At 37.3% G+C, this 10,037-nt stretch overlaps 1 protein-coding gene across 1 annotated transcript in view; it reads right to left on the minus strand.

Moving 5' to 3' along the window:
- EPC2 (enhancer of polycomb 2) overlaps window positions 1-10,037 on the minus strand; it is a gene marked incomplete in the record, with an annotated part of 136,723 nt that overhangs the window by 63,821 nt on the left and 62,865 nt on the right. The window contains 1 exon segment of the mRNA XM_027775356.1: window positions 3,809-3,968. Coding sequence (XP_027631157.1) covers window positions 3,809-3,968 — 160 coding nt within the window.

A 10,037-nucleotide genomic window follows, 5' to 3' on the forward strand; every position in this document is an offset into this window, starting at 1 on the left:
TGTATGCTTACATGCCCAAAGACCCAAAAGGATGGTGATGTAGAGGAGAAGGGATTGTGGTGTGACCATACCCCATTGGGACACACTTCCTCCCCTAACCCTTTGGAAAATGTACTTACGCTCTGGTAATTAAAAAAAAAAAAAAAAATTAGTACAGATATCCTAAAGTCCCACAATAGATATATAAGTAAGTAAATCATGAAATATCTATTTGATGAAAAATTTTATATATATATACATATATATATGTATATAAACTTAAAAAGAGAGACTACATACAGAAACCTGAGAAACTTAAAATATAAGTAGAAAAATAATTAAGAACTGTATGTATAATAGGGGTCAGTAGGTGAGTGGTAATTAAGGCACTGGACTCTTACATGGCCAAATGCAGTCCAAGTTCCAGATCAGTGGCTGGAAAATCACGCCGGCTATGTGTGTGTGCATGCCCCAAATCCCAGGAGGAGACGAGAGAAGGGACTGTGGGGTGTCCCCACTAGGGTGATTTCTCACTATCTCTCTGGTAAATGCACATGCCCTATGGCAATAACTAAAAAAAGAACTGTATGTATAGTATGATATTGTACAGTATAATATGTACTATATGGTAACATACTAAAAGAGAGAAAATGAAATAATTAAAATGATTTTCTAGGAGCCAGCAGGTGGTATAGTGATTAAGGTGCTAGACTCCCATACGGACAACCATGGCTTAAGTCCTGGACCTTGTGGTTTGAAAATCATGCTGGACACATGTGCATGTGTGCCCAAATTCCCAGGAGGAAAAGGGATTGCGGCATGGCCAGCCCTCTGGGGCATGCCTTCTCACTTTCCCTTTTAGTCTCTGGCAAGTACACGTACCCTACGGTAAAAAAAAAAAAAAATCCTAAAAAAAAAGTTTTTCTATTGTTTTTATTTCATTTTATACAACAGGACCAAATGGGGAAAAAACAAAAAAAAGGTTAAAAGCTTCATGTTTACTGTATCAAATGGACTTGACCCAAATAAGTTATACTCAATTTTTTTTCTTGCTTTTCTAGAATGGTTTTCACGTATTGTCTTGCTGTCTAATACTACTATTATTAAAATGTAACAACAGATACTTTGCTAAAGAGAAATCTTTAAAATTCCTTTTATGAGCAGTTGTCTTCTTTCTAAACTGATCCAAAGGTAAAGACAAATTCAACATGCTAAAGGGATAAGATACGAAGTCAAAGAACACAGAATAATTTCTGCATGTGTGTTTCTCTAGAATGCTTCAGGGCAGATGGTTCTACCACCAAAAGGCTTTTAAAAAGCCACCAAAGGCAGCAGCAGATGTCATGGTGGTTGGGGCACTGGACTCCCACATAGTTAACCACAGCTCAAGTCCCGGACCTGGCAGCATGCTTTCTCTTTCTCTCTCTCTCTGGTGAGTGCACATGCCCTATGACATATTTCAAAAAATAGTAATAATAAAATATTTTTTTAAAAAGCCATTTAAAAAGAATTCAACCAGTCAACAAATATGCCATTTATTGAGCATCTTTAAGCCAAGTACTCTACTTTGAAGACATAAGACAAAAATAAACAGTCCCTGCCCTCAAGGAGCTCAGTCTGAAAGGAGAGAAAGAATGATTACAAATAATTGCAATGAAGTATGATGAATACTCTAATAGAAGTGTGTACAAAATACTGTGATAAGCAAAGGGAAGTAGACATTTAGAGTAAGTTTCATGATGGAGTTAGGTCTTAAAGGAGCTAGGAAAGGGAAAAAAGACTTCACACATGGAAGGAAGTATGAAATGTGAAACAAGATAAATATAATTTTGAGCAATCTCTATGGCACAGACAGTATGGTAAAAGCAACAGGAAATGAGAATAAAGGAGAAGGCAGGGAACCAGTCACAAGGACTCTGTATTCATACTAAAAAATGTGACTGTTAATGAATTCTGTCAGGACCAGCAGATGGTATAGTGATTACGTCACTTGTCTCCCACGTAGTTGACCGTGGTTCGAGTCCCAGACCTGGCGGTGAATACTCACAACAGGTGTGCATGCATGTGTACCCAAAAATCCCAAGAAGAGAATGGAGAAGAAGGGATTGTGGAGTGGCCACTCCCCCTGGGGGGGGATTTTTCTCTCTTTCTGTCTCTGTGCCTTTTCGGGGGCAGGCACTCTAAAGCGAAAACCTCTCTTCAAAAAAGAAAAAAAAGAACTGTATCAATTCTAAAGTGCCACAAGAAGCACCATTACTATAAGCACACCCCCCCCCAATCAAAACAAAAGGCTTATGCTTGGATAGTTCTATTAAGAAGTATAATAGAACAGAATACTCCTGCATAAAACAATGTTACCAAAAGGCTACACTTTCAGTGTAAGATAAAGTGAGTCATACATGAAAAAATAGCAAAGTACTTTGTATCTTTGTATATTACTTCTCAATTTGCCCTCAACTGGAAGGAGGGAGGAAAAAAAAATCTCTTAAGAAGTAAACCCCAAACAGGTCTACAGCCTGAATTAAAGCTAACATTGTGGCCCCAAAACAAACAAACAAACCCAAACAATTATGCAAAGAATTTAAAGTAGTCTCAGGTAGTCTCTAGATGCCTAGCAAAACAAACGCAAATTCTCTCTTAGAACAACACTTCAGTCCCTGACAGTAGCAACTTAAGATGCAATCTCATTGTAAAGATGAAAAATATACATCTTAGAATCAATGAAGGGAGTGGTGGTTAGGGAACTGGACCCCACATGGGGGCCACAGTTCAAGTCATCAGCGAATGTGTGCACATGTACGTAGATATGTACATGCACTCCCTCTTTTCACCTGACAGTTTGCTTTCTCACTTTCTCTTTTCCTCCCTCCCTCTCCATCTCTCTCTAGTGAATGTATGTGCCCTGAACAAAGTTTTAAAAAATAATAAAATTTTTTTAAATCAATGGAAAAAGTCAATCTTATGGTCAGTCTTAAATCTGGTAATGTTTCAGAATTACTTGACAAACTTTTTAAAAATAAATATACATCAGCAGGCTGCATAACTAGAGATTTTCAGACAGACCGGTCTTCAGTAGAAGTAGAGTCCTGGAATCTCTATTTTAGCCAGCTACTCAGTGTTTTTTTGTTTGTTTACACTAGACAAGATACCAAAACACTAGCATTAGTCTTTGGAATCTACTGAAAATTCCTACTGTAATAAATAAATAAAGAACAGCAGGATTTTCATCAAGGGCATAATTTTATCAGACTGACAATTTAGGAAACCACTCTGGTACAGGGAGACTTTATGGAGAAGATCAATTAGAAAAGTTTAAGAACAGAAGGTAGAGGGCAATAATATAACAGAAGATTACTGAAACAGTTTTAAGGCTAGAGTTGGTGATTGTTTAAATAGGAGAAGTAGGAGGAAAATAAGAGTATTAAGGAGACAAAATTTTATAAAAACTAGATGAAGTTGGAGGTGTAGGATCTAACTGCAAATAAGTTAAGAAGACTCATCTGTACTCCTAAGCATTATGGCTGCTAGACTTTTAAAAATAAATTTCACTTGGTTATGATAATCCAGCACCTTTTAATTGTATAATAAAGTAAGTGCTATACAAAATCCTATACTACATAAACATCAAATGATAAGAATGTTACTAAAACTCAAAATGATCTCCAAGTTCAGATGTAAGCATAGAGGGATTTTATTTTTTCCATACCCATCATTTCTATTCATGTGAATCAACTGAAAAGTTAAAATCACCCTGGGCAAAAGAAGAGAGAATTTTCAGTAGGTGATGAATTTAAATTACAAACAGAAAACAATGAATTAACAAACTTACGCTGAATATGAATGAACTGTTTTGGCTGTTTAAACTCTCCTTTGTACAAGCGATTGTAATAGTTGACGTTGCTCTCTGCCTCAGGAACGGGAATGACCATGCTCTCTTTTTTTTCTCTAAATACTTGCTGTGCTGAAATAGCTCGCTGTAAATGATGTTCCTGGAAAATGTAAAGTAGGCAACATAAGTTTAAAAATAATATTAGTTCAATACATAATTCTATTTAGAAGTTACTATGTTTAATGTCTGTAAAGCACTTTAAGAACGAATCATAAACAGACCTTCGCCGCAGACCTACAGAAAACATTGTCATCATTCTCCCTCAATTTTTATGGTTCATGATGATGTCCCTTGGATTATCACAATTTTAATATTAAAGATTGAATATACTCATACTCACAAGATAGAATTTTAATTTTTAATTACAAGAAAATCAGGTTTTTGTTTGCTAAATTAATTAGTGTTTATCATCACTACAGAATTAAGAAAAAAATGCGTGTTCCATAAATAAATTTGAATCACAGATTTTAGTATCTTCTACATTGATATACACTTGACACTTTTAACAGTATAAAACTGAGTAATTCAAAGAAAGATATGATGTTCAATAAATTGTGTTATTATGAGGCAGGAAATATTTTTAAATAAAGGTTAAACAAAAAGTTCCTATTAATGTATCCAGGTACACTTTTCATACCTACAAGACTTATTGAAATACCCTCTCAAATGTTTCCATACTTCCTTTCTCAAATGCAGCTTTATCTTTTGGAAGGTAAATCAGGTCATAGGCCCCCCAGGATCCCCACTGTCTTCATAAAAGTTAAAATCATGTGATCACCTATAGGCCCATATGCATCTGACCTCACCTACCCTCTCTCCTCTCCCTTCCTTTACTCTAGCCAGTATTTCTCCTTGCTGCTCCTATACATCCAATGGTTGTTCACTTTTGAAATTCAAGTCTCATCAGAGGCATTCCATGACCTTCTTATCTTAAAAAAAGCACTCCCTCCCTACTTTATCTCCCTTCATGTTGCTTAGAACATATGACACACTAATGATTTCGTGTGTTTACTATTTCCCCTAAATGTAAAATAAGCTCTAAGAGGGCAATAATTTTGCTTGTTTTGTTAACTTTTATATCCCTAGTATTAGGCCAGTTGGTGTGTGGTGATTAAGGTTGCTGGATCCCACAAAACTGACTGCTCAGTTTGAGTCTAGGACCAGGTGGCTTCAAAAAAAACCAAACCAAAACAAAACAAGAGTGTAGGGGAAGGAATTGTGGGTGCTATCCCCCGTGAGTGATTTCTCATTTTCTCCTTCTCTGTTCTAGGTCTTTCTGTTATCAACAAGCACAAGAGCCCCATAACAAAAACTTATGGGGAATGGTCACACCACAATTCCTTCTCCTTCCTCTTTTTTGGGATGTGGGGCATGCACGCACACATGCCTGGCATGTCTCTCAAGATGCTGGGTCTGGGACTCAAACACTGTAGTCAGTCATGCAGTCAGCTGCCTTAACCATCACACCACTGGCTGGCCCAAGAAGATAAACACAGCAAGATAAAAATAAAACTGAAGGCCTATAACATGTAAGAACTCTCAATAGATTGATTAAAAGCAGTCCTCTAAAGATAGGATGATGACTAGCTATCAAATAATGATGACAAAAGAATTATATTAATTTCATGATCTTTGGCCGCCTATTATTAGGAAAGCAAACAGAGACAGTGGATATAGAAACAAAAAAAGAAGTAGGGAAATAAGATTCTTATGCTGTAGACGGTGGACAGAAAAAGCCAAAACAGCTACTGAGACTCTCACAAACCCCATCGAGCCTTGCCAGACCAAAATCAGATTTCCTTTTCTCAAAATAATCACCTATGCTGTATCACACTCTCTATTACACTCAGCATCTCTTTGGCATTTTCTCAGACCAATTCCAATCAAGAAAGCACAGGCTATTCTTAAAACTTATATGGCAGAAAAAAAGTCCAGTAGTAGCTAAATCAACTTTTATAAAGAGGCATAAAATGTGGCGTGAGAAGGAAAGGGAACTTTCCTATCAGAAATTACAAAGTATTTACAAAGCCCTAATAATAATAATAATAAAGTACACCAAAAGGACAAGTAAATTACACATATGTACCTATTTAACAAACAATTTAAAAATCTTTAATCCTAATCCATTTTTTTTAAGAAAAGAAAAGTGACTTACTTTCCCAAGATCACCAGGCTAGAGCAGAGCCAGGGTTGAAGCTCTTAGCCACTACACTGTGTTGCTTCTCATATAAATCAGTGTAACAAGAGAGCTCCAAGACAGATCAGTGTATACATAGGAACTTCAGAGAAGACAAAAATAGCACCACGCAATTAATGGGCAAGGCCAAACTACTCAAGAGACAAAGAACAATCAAAGGAAATGCCTACCTTATGTTTATATATAAGTGGGTGGGAGATGGCTGTATATGGACTATATATCTAGACTTGTAAGGTAAAACCGTAAGTTAACAAAAGGAAAATATCTTTCTGCCACAGAATCAGAATAGAATTTCTTAAAATTCCTTAAATACAAAGGAGGCAAAAACTCCTGAAATTTATGACATTAAAATTAAAGATTTCTGTTCAATGAAGGACTCCACATAGTTAATAAATAATAAAAAAGAGAAGAATCTCTAAAACCTGTAAGTAATTGGTATCTAGAAGATATAAGAAGCTCTTGCAAATCAACAAGAAAAGGTCAACAACCCTAAAAAAATAAATAAATAAAAAGACACAAAGAATTCCCAGAAGAGAAAATCCAAAGGTCACGTAAGCATGTGAGGAGATGCTCAAAATCCATTGATGAGCAGAGAAATGCAAATTAAAATGAGCTAATTTATACCTGGTGACTAGCAAAACTCAAAAATTAAAATAATCCCAAGTGTTGGCAAGGACATGAGGACACAAATTCCCATGTGCATGATGTATAAGCAGAGTTACTACTATTCTAGAAACATGACAATAGTCAAATGAAACCTGCATATTCTGTGACTTAGCACTTCTTGAGTATATAACCACAAGAAAATCTCACATAGGTTTAAAAGTGGACATATTGGGACTGGCAAGTGGTGTGGTGTGGTTAAGGTGCTGAACTCCCACATGATTGACTGTGGTTTGAGTCCTGGACCTGGAGGCTTGCTTTCTCACTTTCCCTCTCCCTCTCCCTCTCCCTCCCCCCCCACCTCTCTCTCTCTCTTTCTGACTCCATTTGGTCAAATTAAAAAATAATAATAATAATAATAATAAAGTTAAATAAATAATTCTGTTTTTTTTTTTAAAAAGTGGACATTTTACTGAAATGTTGAATGTTGATGCTCTCACATGAATACTAAAAAGCAGCTGGTATGAACAGTCCAGATGTACGTACAATGTGATGAATCTTAAAAACAATATTAAATGAAGAAAACTCAGAAAAATCAGATATAACATGTGATTTATATAAATTAAAATAATGGTCATCCTCAGGCACAATAGTTTAGCTGCTGTACAGACATCAGATCCCACATGGCTGACAAGGGTCAGTTTCATGCCAAGCTCATACATGTGTGCTCAGGAGCTTCACAGGATGGAGAATTAGAGGGAAAAAGATTGCAGTATGACAAGACTCCTATTGGAGGAGTGCTTTCTCTCTCTTTTTCTCTCTCTTGTATGTGCCCTCTCTCACGAATAAAAATAAATTGTATAAATAAATAAATAAGTGCATTGAAGTCAGCAGGTGGCGTGGTGGCTAAAGCACTGGACTTCCACACGGCGGACCATGATTCAAGACCCAGATCTGGCAACTCACAAATTATAGTGGGTACTGGTGACATATGCCTAAAATCCCAAAAGGAAAATGCAGGAGAAGAGACTGTGGCATGGTCATACCTCCTGGGGGATGATTTTTCACCTTCCCTATTTCTGTCTCTCTTCAATGAACACAAGTGACTTACAGCAATAAAAAAGAAAAGAAAAGAAAAGAAAAGAAAAGAAAAGAAAAGGAAAGGAAAGGAAAGGAAAGGAAAGGAAAGGAAAGGAAAGGAAAGGAAAGGAAAGAAAAGGAGTACGTATATGACAGTATGCATTTTGCCCAGAAGAGACTTATTAAACCTATTAGATGGGTGTCTGAAGGGAAAGAAAAGAAAATGGGAGTAGTAAAGACAGCATAGAATAAACAAACAAAACCAGAACAAAGTCTTGGAATTCCCTTTAAAATCCAGACTATATGGAACTGTGTCACAGCGAAAACTAAGTTGGCCATGTTATTAACAGTAAAAGGAGTACATAGGTTCATTAGGCTATTTTCTCTATTCTTGTGCGTGTTTGATCACTTTCATAGCAAAAATTTAAACAGTGAGTAAGAAAAGGGGAGAGAAATAGGGAAGGGATTTTGTAAAGATCAATGTTAGGGCCAGTCAGTGGCATGGTGGTCAAGGTGGCTGGATCCCACATGGCTGACTGCACAGTTCAAGCCCAGACCAAGTGGCTTGAAAAAGACACGAGGCGCATGTGTGTGTGTGCCCCAAATCCTGAGTGAATGAAGGAGAAGGGACTGTGGTGTGATCATCCTCACTGGGGAGTGTCCCTTCCCTTCCTCTTTCTCTCTCCAACTCTTTCCGGTGAGCACACACACTCACCCTATAGGAAAATTTTAAAAAACAACAACAAAAAAACCCAGAGATCAATGCTAGCAGTGTACTATAAATTGAAGCATAGGAATAGTTCGTCTCTCTGCAACCGAGTTTCCTTCTTAAAAAAGTTAAAATGCTTCTTCACAAAAACATTAGGCATTATAGTTTTCACAATATTTAGGTTTTAAACAAATTATTTATCTTATTTATTATTATCATTAAAGTTTGCTATAGGGCATGCATGCTCACCAAAGAGAGAAAGGAAAAAAAAAGGGGGGGGTGTGTGAGAAAGTAAGCTACCAGGCCCAGGACTTGAACTATGGTCCACATATGAGAGTCCAGCACCTTACCCATCATATCACATGTGGCACCACAGTATTTAGTTTTTACGTTGAACAAGGATTGTCTATCATTTACACGATGTATTTCAATAACCATGATTCAAAAACATGACTCATCTAATCATTGAAGATATAGGCTTGGGACCAGCAGGTGGCATGGTGGTTAAGGTGCTGGACACTCCCACATGGCCGACCACGGTTCAAGTACCGGACCTGGTGGCTTGCTTTCTCACTTTCCCTCTCTCTCTCTCTGTGTATCTCTCTCTGGTCAAATTAAAATAAATGAATGAATAAATAAAATTAAATAAATAATTATTAAAAAAAAAAGATATAGGCTTAACAGTGTCAATAATTTTTTTAAACATAAAAGAAAGTAGAAAATAAGTTTACAGGTCACAGTCAGCAATTTTTTTTTTCGGAGATGTTTTTGCTAAAGGGCACGTGCACTCGCCAGAAAGACAGAGACAGAGAGACAGAAAATGAGTAATCACCCCCCTGCCCGGGGGTGGATGGTCACACCGCAATCCCTTCTCCTCCATTCTCTGCTCGGGATCTTAGGCACATGCACACGCACCTGGCATGAGTTTAAGCCATGGGGTCCAGAACTCAAACCATGGTCAACTATATGTAGGAGTCCAGCAACATAGCCATTACACCAACTGCTGGTCCCAACAGTTAGCAATTTTTAAAAACAAAAGAATAAAACAAAACAATAGGAAGAAAATATAGAAAGGATAAATACTGTTTCTATAAACCTTTATTTCAGCCACATATTGAAATATATTTTGTTAATCAAAGTTTTTAAAAAAATTTGCAAGACAGCATTTGCATTCACTGGAAAGAGAGAGAGAGAGAGTGAGAGAGAGAGAGAGAGAGAAAGCATCTTCCATGAGGGATGGTCACACTGCAATCCCTTACTCATTCTCCTTTCAGAATTTTGGGTATGCACGTAATGCATGCGCACCCAGAAGTTTTTCAAGCCACCAGCTCGGGACTCAAACCACGCAGCTGGCCATGTGGGATTCAGTTGCCTTAACCACCTGTGTCATCAGCTGGCCCAACAGTCAAAACTTTTAAAATATTAATATATTCAAACTACCCATGTGCTACTTTTTCTTTTTTTGAGAGGTTTTTGCTATAGCGCGCTTGCGCTCGCTAGACAGACAGAGATACAGAAAGAGAGAAATCACTCCTCACTCCCCGGGGGGGGGGGGGGGAGGCTTCCCAACCAACACCCTC

This window comes from Tupaia chinensis, unplaced genomic scaffold (genome assembly GCF_000334495.1).
Source record: "Tupaia chinensis unplaced genomic scaffold, TupChi_1.0 Scaffold000549_1, whole genome shotgun sequence".
NCBI classification, from domain to species: domain Eukaryota; kingdom Metazoa; phylum Chordata; class Mammalia; order Scandentia; family Tupaiidae; genus Tupaia; species Tupaia belangeri.